The sequence below is a fragment of the Propithecus coquereli genome, unplaced genomic scaffold (assembly GCF_000956105.1).
Source record: "Propithecus coquereli isolate 6110/MARCELLA unplaced genomic scaffold, Pcoq_1.0 Scaffold35, whole genome shotgun sequence".
Lineage (NCBI taxonomy): Eukaryota > Metazoa > Chordata > Mammalia > Primates > Indriidae > Propithecus > Propithecus coquereli.
This window is the reverse complement of record NW_012149174.1, coordinates 6897317-6913557: the sequence shown is the minus strand read 5'-3', so window position 1 is coordinate 6913557 and position 16241 is coordinate 6897317. Positions and strand designations below refer to the sequence as shown.

General features: G+C 48.8%; 1 protein-coding gene across 2 annotated transcripts in view; it reads left to right on the top strand.

Annotated features, from left to right (window-relative positions):
* The first annotated feature begins 266 nt into the window (after nucleotides 1-266).
* The window catches only part of MYBL2 (v-myb avian myeloblastosis viral oncogene homolog-like 2), a 28599-nt gene continuing 12624 nt past the window's right edge, over nucleotides 267-16241 (top strand). Inside the window, exons 1-6 of one of the 2 annotated variants that reach the window (XM_012651211.1) lie at nucleotides 267-558; nucleotides 5383-5476; nucleotides 7998-8069; nucleotides 8995-9087; nucleotides 10515-10735; nucleotides 11522-11684. In XM_012651211.1, coding sequence (XP_012506665.1) covers nucleotides 539-558; nucleotides 5383-5476; nucleotides 7998-8069; nucleotides 8995-9087; nucleotides 10515-10735; nucleotides 11522-11684 — 663 coding nt within the window. In that variant the 5' untranslated portion in view covers nucleotides 267-538. The remainder of the gene's footprint in view (nucleotides 559-5382; nucleotides 5477-7997; nucleotides 8070-8994; nucleotides 9088-10514; nucleotides 10736-11521; nucleotides 11685-16241) is intronic. The other variant, XM_012651212.1, reaches the window with a different exon arrangement.

Genomic DNA, 16241 nt, shown 5'->3' with positions numbered 1-16241 from the left:
AGGACCACAGAGTGGCTTGGACTACTGCGGGGATACTTCCTGGCGATTTCCTGGGCTTGGCTGTCACATCCTTGCGCCTCGCTCCTTTTCCTCAGTCATCGCTATGTGGGCTACTCCTGCGCGGCCCCAGAGGGATAGAGCCAGACCTCAGCCACATGGCAGGCCGCTCGGAGCAGTAATTCCCCTGTCGTCGGCGCCGCCCTGCGTTCCACCGGTCCCCGAGGCTCTGGGCTTGTGCCGCACCCGCCGGTCCGTAGGCCCCGCCCCTCCGGCCCCGCCCCCGCGCTCGCGCGCCAGGCCTGGGCGGTGCCTACGCGCTTGGCGGGAGATAGAAAAGTGCTTCTGCGCGCGCCGGCGGCGGCTGCAGTTCCTGCGAGCGGGCGGCGCGGAAGCTGCGGACACGCTGACGCCTCCGAGCGTGGCCCCGGGCCCGGAGCGGCCGGAGCAGCCAGAGCAGCCCGCGTCCTGACCCCGGCCCGGTTCCCGCTCCGGGCTCAGCCGGCGGGCGGGCGAGCGCGGCGCGGCCCGGGCCGGGGGGATGTCTCGGCGGGCGCGCGGGTGAGCGGGGCCGGGCGGGCTGAGGGCCCCTCCCCTCCCCCTCATGCCCCTCTCCTAACCGGGGGCATGGGTGGGGGGAGGTCCCGCGGGAAATGCTGCGTTCTGGGCCTCTGGAGCCAGGGGGCGCTCGCAAAACCGCGGGGCTCTTGGGGACCCTCACGCGGCTCCCCCCGGCCTGCCCAGTCTCGGAGCCGGGACGGGCGGCTCTCCTGGGACCCGAGCCAAGCCCTGCATGATGTCATTTTGTCTCCCGCCTAATTGCGGGGTGGGGGTGGGACGGCCGGTGTCAGCTGGAAGGGCCTTTACTGGGGAGGGCGGCGACCCTGGAGAGGGAGAGCGATTTTCCCAGGTCACAGCTAGTGAGGCCAAAATCCTGGGAGACACTCGTCGTTCAAGCCTAGCTTTGGCTCAGCTTTGCGGGTGGGCATTTCTTCCCAACATTCCGGGAAGCACAGAGCCCTGCAGGCCCTTTCCCCGGGACTGAGAAGGATGCAGAGGCGGCGGCTCTTTTGTCTCTATCGTCTGGGTTCCGCGCCCACCTGGGTTTAGTTGAGACCACCTTCCTGTTTCACACGAGGAGTTCTGGGCAGCTGGGGTTGAAGGTGAGGGGAAGAGAGACTGATGTGTATCAGGACCGCCCTGCCTGCCAGCAGCCCCTGGGGCAAAGGCAGGAACTGTGGTCTCTATTTAACTTATTCCCCAGAGAATAAATGGTAGCGTCTAGCCCGGGGCCGGGTCTGTGGGCTCCAGTTCCCTTTCTTACACCTGTGCGCCTGGGGCCTGAGCCCTGGACTTTTCAGCCTGTCTGGGAGACGGGACAATGGGGTCCCGCCCTGTTCCCTTCCTGCATTTGTGCAGTGCAGCCCCCCAGATAATAGAGCCGTCTTCAGATGGTGTTGTTTGCCTTCTCAGGCTGAGGATGTATCTCTGGGCAGCTTTCGTTGCTGGCTTTCCCCAGAGTTCCTCCCAGCCAGGAAGCGTCTGATCCTTGGGCAGCAGTCAGGGCGCCTGGCACAGGGACTGTGTTCCCCAGGGCAGCTCCAATGCCCAGGAGGAGTTTTCTGGTCCGGCACCTGTCAGACTGTTTTGATTTTTGATCCAGGAGTGACCGCCCACCCCTAGAACACTCCCAGGTCCTCCATCACTTCTCCTGAGGCCCAATGAGGGAGCCCCCTCTATGTGAGGGACGGGTTCTGCGCCCTGGCACCCCCACAGCCCTCAGCTCATTTCTTGGCCCCTTGCTGTAACTCCCCTCTGCCCCAGTGCCCCACTTCCGGCTTAGCTCTGACTCACTCCAGCCCTGGAGCAGAGCCCAGCACATTGAAGGGCAAAAGATAGGGGATGTTGGACCAGCATGTGTTCGCCAACACCAGCTGGCCCCTGCTTTTGCAGCTGGATTATGAGGTGAGGACTTGCAGGTGTGGAGTTAAGGAGGCGCAAAGCCTGGCTTTGTGGACTTGGTAAATGGCATAACCTCTGTGAGCTTCAGAGGTTTACACATCTGTTAAATGGGAATACTGAGAATGCGTGTTAATTGGATGGCTAGCACATGTGAGTGATAGAAGTGTGTAATCTCACATCGTTCTCCTAGCTGTCTGAGATGGTGTCCCCATTAAACAGAGCATTGGAGCACCAGAAATTGTCTACACAGACACCCTTTCATCCTTGAAGGAACATTTGCTGAGCTTTTATTAGAAGCCAGGCCTTGTACGGGGTGCTGGAGAAGCAAAGATGTTTTTTGTCAGGGTGGAGTCTGGGGGTAGTTAATTTCAAAGCCAGCTGCATTCTATTATTAATGTCTTATAGATTTTTGCCTCCTGCTTTGCAACAGTGAGGGACCCATGAATTGGGTCGGGAATGACAGGACAAGGCTGAATTTTAGATCCTTCCGGAACTGATGTATCGCTGGGTTTAGACACCATCTCTTCCTACTTCTAAAAAATTTAATTAGTATTTCTTATTGACTAATAGACAGCAGCTTTGCAGATTTGTTCACTTTTTTTTTTCTTAAAAAGAGATGGGTCTTGTTCCATCACCAGGCTGGAGTGCAGTGGTGTGATCATAGCTCACTGTAGCCTCAAAATCCTGGACTCATGTGATCCTCCTGCCTCAGTCTGCTGAGTGACTGGGATTATAGATGGGAGCCACTGTGTCTGGCTTATTCGTTCTTGTATCTGGTCATTTCCTGGGCAAACATTTCTTAAGGCCTTTTGAAAGGCCCAGGGATATGGAGGTGGAGCTGACCTTTGTAGCAGATGAGGTCAGGGAGACAGGCAGTTGCTGCTTGAGGGCCTGAGACGGGAGGGTTTCCAGGGTGCAGTGGGAGTGACTCAAGGAAGCAGTGGTGAGTTCTGGAGAACAAGGAGAAGGTACGTAGAAGGAAGGAAGCCCTCTTTCTTCTTTTGGGCACAAGGCTTCTGCTTCCCTTGCTTATTTGGACATCTGTAGGCTTTTCCCAGTTTACAAGTGCCTGACCCTAGGAACTTACCTGACTGAGGTGACCTGATACAGATCCTAGCACACGGAGTTGGGGGAAGGTTACTTACTGACCTTCTTCTGGCACCTGATGTCTCTCGAGGTAGATAGTGTGATCTCCATTTTTCTAACCCTTAAACTGGATAAGTATGAGGACTTTTGGGAACAACTTGGAAAATTGCCTGTTAAAATAAAAAGATCAGGTCGGGCGCGGTGGCTCACGCCTGTAATCCTAGCACTCTGGGAGGCTGAGGCGGGTGGATCGCTCAAGGTCAGGAGTTCGAGACCAGCCTGAACAAGAGCGAGACCCCGTCTCTACTAAAAAATAGAAAGGAATGATCTGGACAACTAAAAATATACATATATAAATTAGCCAGGCATGGTGGCGCATGCTTGTAGTCCCAGCTACTCAGGAGGCTGAGGCAGAAGGATCACTTGAGCCCAGGAGTTTGAGGTTGCTGTGAGCTAGGCTGACGCCACAGCACTCTAGCCCAGGCAACAGACTCTGTCTCAAAAAAAAAAAAAGATCAGGCTGTGCTCAGTGGCTCACACTTGTAATCCCAGCACTTTGGAGGCTGAGATGGGAGGATCACTCAAGGCCAGGAGTTTGAGACCAGCCTGAGCAATATAGCAAGACCCTCCCTCTACAAAAAAAACAAAAACAAAAAACTGGTGTGGTGGCCCATAAGCTACTTAGAAGGCTGAGGTAGGAGGATCACTTCACTTTGAGCCCAGGAGTTCAAGGTTGCAGTGAGCTGTGATCATACCACTATACTCCAGCCTGGGTAACAGCAAGATCCTGTCTCAAAAAAAGAAAAAGAAAAATCCAGAATTCAGAGCAGTTCTTTTTTTATTTTTATTTATTTATTTTTTTGAGACAGAGTCTCACTCCATTACCCAGGCTAGAGTGCCGTGGCATCAGTGTTACTCACAGCAACTTCAAACTCCTGAGCTCAAGCAATCCTACTGCCTCAGCCTCCCGAGTAGCTGGGACTACAGGCATGCGCCACCATGCCCGGCTAATTTTTTATATATATATTTTTAGTTGTCCAGCTAATTTCTTTCTATTTTTTTTTTTTTTTAGTAGAGACAGGGTCTCGCTCTTGCTCAGGCTGGTCTCAAACTTCTGAGCTCAAAGGATCCGCCCGCCTTGGCCTCCCAGAGTGCTAGGATTACAGGCGTGAGTCATCACACCCAGCCCAGAGCAGTTCTTCTATGCTGATTTTTCTCTCCATTAAGTATGCCGGTGTAGGCAAGGATCAAAAGGGATTTGCAGGAGTCAGGTGTGGTGACTTTACCTGTAATCCTGGCACTTTGGGAGGCTGAGGTGGGAGGATTGCTTGAGGCCAGGACATTGAGACCCTGTCTCTAAAAAAAAAAAAAAAAAAAAAAGTTAGCTGGGTGTAGTAGCATGTGCCTACAGTCCCAGCTGAGCCAGGAGGATAGCTTGAGTCCAGGAATTTCAGGTTGCAGTGAGCTGTGATCACGTCACTGCATTCTAGCCTGGACGTCAAGAGTGAGACCCTATCTCAAAAAAAAAAAGAGGGATTTGCAGAAATGGGCATAGTTACTGAGAGAATGTATTTAAAATGTTTTTTCCCCCAAATAACTAATATTTCTTTTTTTTTTTTTTTTTTTTGAGACAGAGTCTCACTCTTTTGCCCAGGCTAGAGTGCCGTGGTGTCAGCCTAGCTCACAGCAACCTCAGACTCCTGGGCTCAAGCAATCCTTCTGCCTCAGCCTCCCGAGTAGCTGGGACTACAGGCATGTGCCACCATGCCCGGCTAATTTTCTCTATATATTTTTAGTTGTCTGATTAATTTCTTTCTATTTTTAGTAGAGACGGGGTCTCGCTCTTGCTCAGGCTGGTCTCGAACTCCTGAGCTCCAACAATCCGCCCGCTTCGGCCTCTCAGAGTGCTAGGATTACAGGTGTGAGCCACCGTGCCTGGCCAACTAATATTTCTTAAAATCCTGGTGCTTGATGATTACTTATATGATCAGCTTTCATCCTTAATATATCCATGCAAATTTAAGTTTGTTATTGAAAAGAAAATAATAAAGTGGCAATCTGGTTTTGAATATAATATTCTTATTGAAATTTTAACAATCTTTTCTTGTAGCTTTTGAAATCATTACAATGTTCCTGAAAACTAAAGAATAAAGAAGAAAACAAAAATAGCTCATAACCCATTTCATTAAAACATTGGGAGAGTGGAAGTTACCTGTGCTTTCAAAAACAGAAAAAATAAAAGCCTGCCTCTCCCAAACCATCCCATAGAGTTGGCTGGCCACTGCCCACATAAAAGCACGTGGACACACTGTCCTTGACCTTTACCTTTCTCTGCAGTGAAGAGCCGGATGAGCTGCACTACCAGGACACAGATTCAGATGTGCCAGAGCAGAGGGACAGCAAATGCAAGGTCAAGTGGACCCACGAGGAGGTGAGTGACATGGTGACTCCATGCAGCGGGGAGGCTGGGTAGAGACCTGAGCCTGGGGTGTCTGCCTAATGTTCTGACAGATGAGGTGAAGGGAAGGAGCCAGTGAAAGAGGTGGATGGGTCCTCTGGTTCTTCCCGATGCCTCTTCTCAGAGCTTTCTTGGGGACCCAACTGTGAGGGCTCAGGGGAGAATGTGTCTCTCAGACCTCAGGGCCAGCACTTGTGTCCCGAGAAGCTGACCTGTTCTGCATCATGGACGTCAATTATGTTTCTTGCCTTTTGACTGCTAAGAGGTTCAGCCAGATCTGCAACCCCTTCTTTCCTTCTTTAAAAAATCTAATTAAATTTAATCAGGTGACATCAAGCCCTGAATTGATTTTCTGCTAGCCACATCTTTTTATTCTTTGATCAACTTTATTGAAGTATAATTCATATGCAGTCAAGTGCCCCCTGTTAAGGTGAGCAGATGGATCACTTTTGGCAGGCGCGTATACCCACCTAGCACCACCGTGATTATCCCAAGAAGTCCACTGTGGCCCTTTGTGGTCGGGCTTCCCCAGCGCCAGGCAATTGCTGATGTAATGCCCCTCAGTTCAATTTGTTTGCCCATTCTCGAATGTCCTACCCATGAAATCATACGGTTGTATTCTTTTGTATCTGGCTGCTTTTGCTCAGCATACTGTTGGGTGATTCAGTAGTTGGTCCATTTTCATTGCTGGTAGTACTCCATTGTGGGGATTATAAATATGTTTCAACCATTGATAGACGTTCAGACTGTTTCCAGTTTTTAGCTATCGTGGACAGCTCTGCTGTGAAGATTCTTGCCTACGTCTTTTTGCAGATAAATATTTTCATTTCTTTTGGGAATATAATTAGGTATGGTGATGGGAAAGATGTATGTTTAATTTTATAGAAACTGAAACCCTTCTCTTAGTTGTTTGTACCATTTTAGACTCCTCCTGGCCTTATCTTTTATTCTACCTCAATTTTCCTTGATGTGTTTAATTTTAGTTCTGGTTTTTTTTTTTTAAACTTGCTGATCAAGTGGTAAAACCCTCTTAAATCATTAAAGATGTTTCTTCAGACAAGTGCTAAGCAAAAAGTATATATATATACACACACACACATTTTTTGTGTGTGTGACAAAAAAAACCACATAACTTTAAATCTACCCTTTTGCCAATCCTTAAGTGTACATTTTAGTAGTGTTATTTTCCCATTGTTGTGCAACAGATCTCTAGAACTTTTTCATCTTTGAACACTGAAACTACACATTAAACATTAATTCCCTCTCCCCGCTTTCCCCAGCCCTCGGCAGCTCCCTTTCTCCTTCCTGTGTCTGTGATGTTAACTTCTTTAGGTGCTCACAGGAGTGGAATCATACGGTATTCGTCCTACTGTGACTGGCTCATCTCACTCAGCATAATGTCCTCAAGGTGCATCCGTGTGGCCTGTGTCAGGATTTCTCCATCTAATATTCCATTGTATGTGTAGATCACATTTCCTTTGTCTACATATTAAAACACATCAATGCAAGAAATACTTTATGTACAGTCAACTACAGCTGTTTATAGTACAAGTCTATGATTTTCAACAGATGCGTGTATACAGCCATGAAAGCACCAGCTCTGTGAGGCTGTAGAACATTTCCATCACCCCAAAACATTCCTTGTTTCCCTTTGCTGTCCATCCCTCTCAGACAACTGCTGACCACCTTTTTGTCCCCATAACTTAGTTTATTTTTCTAGAATTTCATGTGCATGGAATCACACAGTGTGTACCCTTTTCGGTCTGGCTTCTTTTCACTCATCGTAATGAAACTGAGATTCATGTTGTGTGAATTAGTTTATTTTTAGGAGGGCAATTTGACGCATACTGTTTTGCTTTCTAACCACTCTTGATTCTGCCCAGGTCTGCCCATCTGCAGAGGTGAATGACTGTTAGCTCTGGCCAGGGTGCAGCCGTAGCTTCCTAACGCTCACTCTGCTGTCTTTCAAGCCAAGCCCTTTCCCAGCCTGTGGGGAACTTGATGACAAACACGCTGGGCCATGACTGCCCACTGCTCAAACACACCAGTGGCTCTGCGTGATGTGGAGGCCTGAGCGGTGCTGCATGTGGTCTGGCCCCTGCCATTGCCTCCCCTCTAAAGTCATCTTGCATCTGTCTCTCACTTCCTGCGTTCTAGCTATGCTGCATTTCCTTTGAGCCTGTCCCTTGGTCTCCCTGAATAGGCAGTCACCACATACCTCTCCATGTCCCCCAGCACGGGTTGCTTTGTTTTTCTTCATGTGAGCCTTTCATTAGCATCTGCTGCTCTCTAGACCGCAAGCCCCTTGCAGCTCTCTTGCTACCCACTGCCGTGACTGCAGCGCCTGGCACTCTGCCCAGCACGTGGTAGGTGCTCACTTCACGACTGAACACGTGCAGGAGGCCGATCCGTTTGGAGAGGACGCAGCCACCGGCAGCTGCGAGGCTGTCTGCACGTGTCTGGGCTGAGCCCTCTGTCTCTCTGGTGCCGGCAGGACGAGCAGCTGAGGGCCCTGGTGAGGCAGTTTGGACAGCAGGACTGGAAGTTCCTGGCCAGCCACTTTCCTGTGAGTATGTCCCCTCCCCCTGGACAAGGGTTCTGGTTGACCGGACAGTTTGGCTGGGACAGACTTTCTGCCAAGGAGAAGAAAAGCGAGGTCCTCACCAAGTCCCCCAAAGCAAAACTAAATAAAACAAGACAAAATGACCTTCACAGGACCTTTCTTCCCAAACTGGCATTCGAGGCCAGGATGGAAATGTCTCCACACCACTGCCTCAGCACACCTGCTGACTTGCAGCCAGCCACACATTTGCATTTATTCCTGTGAGTTGGGAGGAGTGAGTAGGTGCTCGGTTTCTTAGCAGCGAGGCTGACACGAGGGGAAACGGTGCTGTCAGCAGGCGTCATGGTGAGGCCCCTGCAGGGCTAGCTGGTGCCACTACAGCCGAGCACTTAGAGCCTCCTGATGAGGAGGGGGCCCCGCAGGCCCCCACCCCCAGCACTGCAGGTGTTGGAGGGAGAGAGTGTGGCAGGAGCTGCCATGTAGCTTCCTGCCAGGGTCTTTCAGGCCATTCGGGGACCGAGTCATCAGACTCCTTCCTACCCAATTTCCTCATCTCCGCCCAGTTCTGTGTAATCTGAACTCTTCAGGGAATGAAAATGCTCTCCCAGAAGAAAGCAGGGATCCCTGACATACCCCTCAAGGTTTTTTACAGGGGGTTAAAGGCTTGCGATAGTGGCCTCCCTGTGTTCGGGTGGTGGGAGGTGGCTCCCCACAGGGACTTGAGTTTGGCCCTCTTTTGTAGCAAAGGGAAACCACCCGTGTTCTGGCACATGGGTGTGTGATATGTGGTGGGTGTGTGGAACAGGACACACCTGAGCTGTGCCTGGCCCCAGGCCCCTGAGCCCAGTACTCAACCAGGGTCCCAGCCTGCAGTGCCAGAAGTCCTCGCCGCACAGACGCCCATCTGTTCTTCCCGTTCTCTGCCCAGAACCGCACTGACCAGCAATGCCAGTACCGGTGGCTGAGAGTTTTGAATCCAGACCTTGTCAAAGGGCCATGGACCAAAGAGGAAGACCAGAAGGTAACTGCCAGGACAGTGCCTTGCACTCAGTGGGCATTTGCCCGCTGCCAGTGAATCCGGGGGCTGCGAGGCTGCCCTCGTGTTGATGGGGGTGTCTGGCTGAGCGTAGGTGTGAGTCCACTGGCCAGTCTGGATGTTCCCACTGCCCCAGCTCTACCCCCAAGGTCTCAAGACTCAGAGTGACTCCAGGCCTCCCACTCACGATCTGAGGGCTGCTGGGCAGATCACTTGGCTTCTCTTGCTCCCGCCGTAAGGGGACGGCGGTAGTGCAGAGTTGTCGTGATGCATGTAAGGGTTTGGTTTGCACGATCTGGCACACGGTGGGTGAACTCAGCAATCGCAGCTGCTGTCGTCCTCGATGATAATAGTGACAACACCGTGTGGAGTGTTTCTTTGGGTCCCCAAAGCAGCCTGTGAGGAGGGCAGAAGAGGAGTTGTTAGTAGTCCTGTTTTATAGGTGAGGAGATCAAGTCTCAGAGGGTGCCCTCAAGCCAGGAAGAGGCAGTGCCACGACTGTCTTGGGCTGGTCGGCAGTTCCCTCACCTCTGGTGCTTGTCCCTGATGTCGGCCCAGAGGACCTGGGGAAAGAGGGAGGTGAAGGGAACCAGGTGTTTTAAAATTAGTTTAAAATCCTTTTTTTTAAAAAAAAAAATCAAAGTGATAGTTGGTTGCTGTAAAAATTTAAACCACACAGAAATGGAGTAGAATATTTCTACTTGCCCCCAAATCTTCTTGCCCTGAAATGTCCACTCTTCCCGTTTGACTGTGGCCTGTGCGCACATGAGAATGTGTGTGTCTGTTGTCAAAGGAGGGGCCTGGCCTGTTGTGTTTTGTGTCCTGAGTGAGGGGCCCAGCTGAGGAGCCAGGCAGGGACTCCAATCCAGCTGGGTCAGCCCCCCAAGCCTGGCCCCAAGGCTCTGGGCTGTGCCCTCCTGATTTCCACAGGGGTGCTGGAGGGGCTCTTGGCAGCCTGGACGTGGCTGGGGGAGGAAGCCACGCCCCCTCTAGTTCGTGTGGCCTGGCAGTGGGGAGTGAGCCTTGGATGCTCCCGTGGGCAGGTCCTCCTTGTCCCTCTGCTCTTTTCTCTGGAGTGAGTTGACTGGATTGAGCCCTGAGGAGGGAGGCAGGACCCTGGCTCTTTTTTCTTTGCTTGAGTTCTGCTCTAGAGAAAGTCTCCAGCACTCTTGGCCTTGATTTATTTGAGGCAGTGAGTGACAGGGACGTGGTAAGGACCTCAGGCAGGTGCCTGTGGACTGCGTAGAGTCCTCCCGAATGGCCTCCTAACAACCACCTCAGTGGCTCCCATGTGGCCAGGCGGTGTGTGGCAGGTGGCACCTCTCAGGGCCATGGTGAGGCTTGTGGATGTGAAGGCGCTGTGGTGGGGGCGCGGGGAGGCCCTGCAGGCTTCACAGAGGCTGTTCTCCAAGGTCATTGAGCTAGTCAAGAAGTACGGCACGAAGCAGTGGACGCTGATCGCCAAGCACCTGAAGGGCCGGCTGGGGAAGCAGTGCCGCGAACGCTGGCACAACCACCTCAACCCCGAGGTGAAGAAGTCCTGCTGGACCGAGGAGGAGGACCGCATCATCTGCGAGGCCCACAAGGTGCTGGGCAACCGCTGGGCTGAGATCGCCAAGATGCTGCCAGGGAGGTAAGCTGCCTTCTGGGGGCTGGGGGCCTGGGGTGAGCAGGGCGAGGGTCCCGGGCGGTACTGTGCTCTTTTCCTTAACCCCCAGCCTCAGCTCTAGGCTCCTGAAGGCATGTAGTCAGGAGGAGGGGTGGTACCCCCAGAAAAGCCCTGACCTCATCAGCTTGAAAGGACAGGAGGTGGAAAGGGAGGCTTCAGCCAGAAACTGGGGGGCCTGGACCCTGGCTCTCACCTCTCCCAGCTTCCCATATCTTTTCCTTGGTCAGCCCCTTTCTCTGCTGAGCCTGTTTCTTCTTCAGCTGATATAAAACGGGATGGGGGTATGGGGAGATGGGCTTCCTTTGACAAGGAAAAAAAATCAAATAGTGCTATAAGCTACTAAAAGAATTAAAATGAAAAACATCAGTCCTTGTCTCCACTCTGTAAGTCACTCCACTAAATAGACTCATCACTTTTGAGTCCTTCTGGTATTCACCTGTCTTTATAAATGATGTACAATCTCATGTATTGGTCTTCTGCTATGGGAGAGTTTCAGACACGTATCTTTGGTTTTATAATTTTTGCCATAGCCTGAATGATACATTTGCTTATTTCACAGAGCTGTGTGTACATGCTCTGTCCATCGTTAAGGGCTAGAGACATGTGAGACTGCATCTTGGAGCTGAAAGAGATCTTGGAGTTAATCTGGTGGAGGCTTATTTGCAGAAACAGGAACTCGGCTCAGGGAGGTTAGTGATGTGCCAGTGGCACAGAGCTGGGGTTCAAATGTCCCCCCGTTCCCTCCTGCAGAACGGACAATGCTGTGAAGAATCACTGGAACTCTACCATCAAAAGGAAGGTGGACACGGGAGGCTTCCTGAGTGAATCCAAAGACTACAAGCCACCCGTGTACTTGCTGGTGGAGGTCGAGGACAAGGACGGCCACCAGAGTGCCCAGCCTGTGGAAGGCCAGGTGAGACGGCTGCCCGAGGCAGCTCAGCCTCTGGGCTCGACTTAGCTTGGTCTGTTTGATTTCACGTTAATCCAGCATCATCTCTTTGAACACCTCATTGACAGCTGTTGGTTAGTTTCTGCCACGGAGCCTAACAGTAGGTTGCGTGTTTCCGGGACATTTCCTGGTGACATGCTTCTGCACATAACTGGCACTTGTCTGCCCACAGGTGAAGGGTGACAGAGCAAGCTGATATATAAAATTGAGACTTAGTTTAGGAGGTTCTCAGCCTCCTCCTGTCCTTATCAGCAACTTCCTCCCCCTCCTTCTTCTTTTTTTTTTTTTTTGAGACAGAGTGTCTCACTCTGTCACCTGGGCTAGAGTGCCGTGGCATCAGCCTAGCTCATAGCAACCTCCAACTCCTGGGCTCAAGTGATCCTCCTGCCTCATCCTCCTGAGTAGCTGGGACTACAGGTGTACAACATGATACCTGGCTAATTTTTCCATTTTTAGTAAAGATGGGGTCTTGCTCTTGCTCAGGCTGGCCTCGAACTCCTGAGCTCAAGCAATCCTCCCGCCTCAGCCTCCCAGAGTGTTAGGATTACAGGCATGAGCCACTGCACCCTGCCAGCAGGTTCCTTCTTGTGTATTGCTCTTTCCAATCTTTTAAGTGGAAACCATGTTTGCAATTTTTAAAAAATCAGATATATTGAGGTACAATTTACGTACTGTGTTTAGTGTACAGTTCTGGGTTGTGACAAAAGCATATGGTGATATAACCACCACCACAGTCAAGTGTGTTCCTTTTCATCAGCCTTTTTCCTGCCCTCAGCTCCTGGCACCCTGATCTGTTCTATAATTTTGTCTTTTCCAGAGATTCATAAGTGAAATCATATAGTATTACATTTGTAGTTTTAAAAACGAAGCCAATATATGCACATGTTAACATCCCCATCCTATATCCCAGAGGAAACTTTATATTTTTTAACTGTATCTCTGAAGATTATTTGTTCAAAATAGAGATTTGAAGCAAATGTGACAAAGTATTAAGATTCGATGATGCTGGGTACATAGTAGTTCTCTATACCAGCGGTCCCCAACATTTTTGGCACCAGGGATCAGTTTCATGGAAGACAATTATTCCACAGACTAGTGGTGGAAGTGGGGGCGGTGTGGCGTGGCAGGGGCGGCCTGGTGCGGATGCACAGCCCGTTTCCTAACAGGCCACGGACTGGTACCGGGCCATGGCCCAAGGGTTGGGGACCACAGCTCTGTACTCTTTTCCAATCTTGTCTGTAATCATGAACTATTTAGTAATATAATACCTTTTTAATGTTCCCTTTTATTTTTAACTTCAAAATATTAATTGAGGGGGTACAAGTATTTTGTTTCATGGACATCTTTTATAATGCTTAAGTCAGGGTTTTTGGTGTGCCCATTTAATGCTCCCTTTTCCTTCCCCCCACCCCCCCCTTCAGAGACAGGGTCTTGCTGTGTTGCCCAGGCTGGAGTGCAGTAGCTTGATCATAGTTCACTGCAGCTTCTAACTCCTGGGCTCAAGTAATCCTCCCACTTGGGCCTCCCAAAGTTCTGGGACTAGAGGCGTGAGCCACTATGCCCGGCCCCCTTTTCCCTCTTCTTACGGGCTAAAGATAACTTTTCACACCTTTAGTTCTTCCACAGTGCCCTGTTGGAGGATTATATAATGTTTTTGCCTCCATTTCTTGATTTTTTTATTTTCATTTTTTTAAGAGATGGAATCTCCCTGTGTTGCTCAGGCTGGACTTGAACTCCTGGCCTCAAGCTGTCTTCCCGCCTCAGGCCTCAGCTTCCTGAGTAGCTGGGACTACAAGTGCATGCCATCACGCCTGGCTTGTTCTTGATTTTGAACTTCAGAGAATATCTCTTGATTCCCTAGTGTGAATGCACCTGTGGGGTAACACTCAAACAGTAGGGAAAGGTATAAAATGAAAAGTAAAATGACTTCTTCCACTAGTCCCACCTCTGTGTGTGTCCCCTAACCAGAAGGGTACTTAAAACAATTTCTTGTATGTCTAAGTAGTATGCTTTCAGTCCTTTACTTTTTACTGAAGGAAAGGCATCTATTTCACAAAGAGAAACAGTGGGTGTCAGCAGACTTGGAGAAGTCTTTTAGCATTAGCCAGAGGGACAGAGATCTTCCTTAGTCTCTAAAGTCCTACTTTGCTGAAAGTGGTTTATTGACTTGGCTTTCGTTTCCCGACACTTTGTCGGGGTGTCTAGAGGGCCGGCTGTGGTGGGCCAGGACTGAGCCCTAGACCATGACCCTGAGTACAGCCTCTGTTCTCTTCTCCAGTGTCATTTTAATGGTTTTCTTGTGCCATTTATTTAACTGGTTCCTCCCTAATGAACATAAAGGTAACTTCCAATTTTTTGTTATTGGAAACAAAATTTAATGATCATCCTGTGGCCAGTCACTGCACCTTTGCTCAGTTATTTCTTGAGAATTTCATAGAGATGGACAGACACATTTGTAGGAAAAAAAAAAAACCTTAATACATTTTGCTAGATTGCCTGCTAGAAAAATTTTGCCTGTTAATGTGTATGGGACCACCCCCAATTTTTCCCACCCACTGGTCAGTGCTTACCATTATAAAATTATTTCCTGTGCTTCAGAAGTAAAGCACGATCACTGTAAACAGTAACAAACCTTATGGAATTGGACGATGCAGGAGGCTAAGCCCACTCATCTCATCTTCCAGAAAGAACCAATATATTGTCTAATATATTTGCCAACACCAACATTAAGACTAATAAGTTCAAAATGAGATTATATTGTATCTTACTGTCTTACAGCTTTTTCTACTTGTCCATCCATGTTATGTGTGTACATATCTCTGCACTATTCCTGAGCATGTCATGTCTTATCATTTTCCTGTTGATGAACGTGTTACCGTTTCCATCAATGCTGCAACGAACATCATTGTTCAATTTCTCTGTACATTTGCTGATTTATGTGGTTAATTTTATAGATGCGGAATGATTGGATCAATAGTGTAGACATTTGAAATTTTCATAGGCATTGCTACATTGCTGCCCATAGGCTCACGCTGTTTTACCCTGCTATCGGCAGTATATGTGGGACTGCTTGTTTGCTATGTCATTGTCAGTACTGGCTGTGGTTATTTGAAAAACATCTTTGCCAGTGTTATAAGCAACAAATGCATTATCATGTTCTTATTTTATTTGTTTTTGAGTTGATCTTTATTTTTTCTCCAGCTTTATTAATATATAATTGACAGATAAAAATTGTATATATTTACGGTGTACAATGTGACGTTTAATTGTTTTGATTTTCATTTCTTTGACAACTGGTGAGGGTGACCTTTTCCTTGTTATTTGCCGTTGCCTTTTTTTGTCTTTTTTCTTATTTGTAAGTTTTATTTATATATTAAGGATACTACCTCTTTATCATGTAGTACCTATTTTTTTTCTAGTTTCTTGGTAGCTTCCTTATTTCTTTATTTTATAAAGGTGTCATTTACATACAGTAAAATTCACCCTTTTTAGTGAGTTCTGTGCATTTTGACAAATGCATATAGTTGTGTAACCATCACCACCATCAAGAATCAGACGGTTTCCGTCAACCTCCAAAGTTCCCGGTAGCCACTCACTCCCCCACCTCCATTTTGCCTGTTTTCTGTCTCTATAGTTTTGTCTTTGCAAGAATGTCATGAAAATGGAATGATATAGTATGTACTCATACTCATGTCTTGTTTCGTTCACTCAGCATAACACGCTTGACTCGTGTTGTTGCGTGTGTCCTCGTTATTGCATGTATCCTAGTTACTTACTGTTTGTTGCTGAGTAACATTCCATTGTGTGGATGTACCAATTGTGCATCCATTTACCACCCGAGGGACATTGTTTCCAGCTAGTGTGTATGAATAAAGCCACTATAAACATCTATGTATAGGTTTTTGCCTAAACATAAGTTTTCATTTCTCTTGGATAGATATCTAGGCATGGGATTGATTGCTGGGTCATGAAAAATGTATACCTAACTTATAAGAAACTGCCAAACCAGTTTTCTAAGTGGCTGTTTTCCTAAGTGGCTGTCTCATGTGGGTAACTGTTAAATAGTGTTTATGGCATTCCCAGCCCTCCTTAGAGCAGTTACAAGTTTTTAATCAAACCTGTTCATCTTGTCTCCTTTCCTTCCTTAGCTTCTATCACAAACCATTTTCATTCTGTTCACTTGACAGTAATAGCTACCATTTAGGCCGGGTACTTTATATATCTTTCCTGATCTGCATAACATCCCTGCATGGTAAACCTCAGTGTCCTCATGTGACAGGCAAGGAAACTGAAACTCAGGTCACACAGCTTGCCCAAGATCAGCTAGTAAACGGCAAAGCTCCGTCTGAATCCGGAGTCTGTGCTGCCTCCCTGGCCCCATTGTACCCCCATTAATGGAGGATTTTTGCTCCTTTCCATGTGGCCTCTGTTAATCACATGTGCCGTTTTCTTTTTTTCCTTAAAATTTTTATTTATTTATTTAGAGACTGAGTCTCATTCTGTCACTCAGGCTGGAGTGCA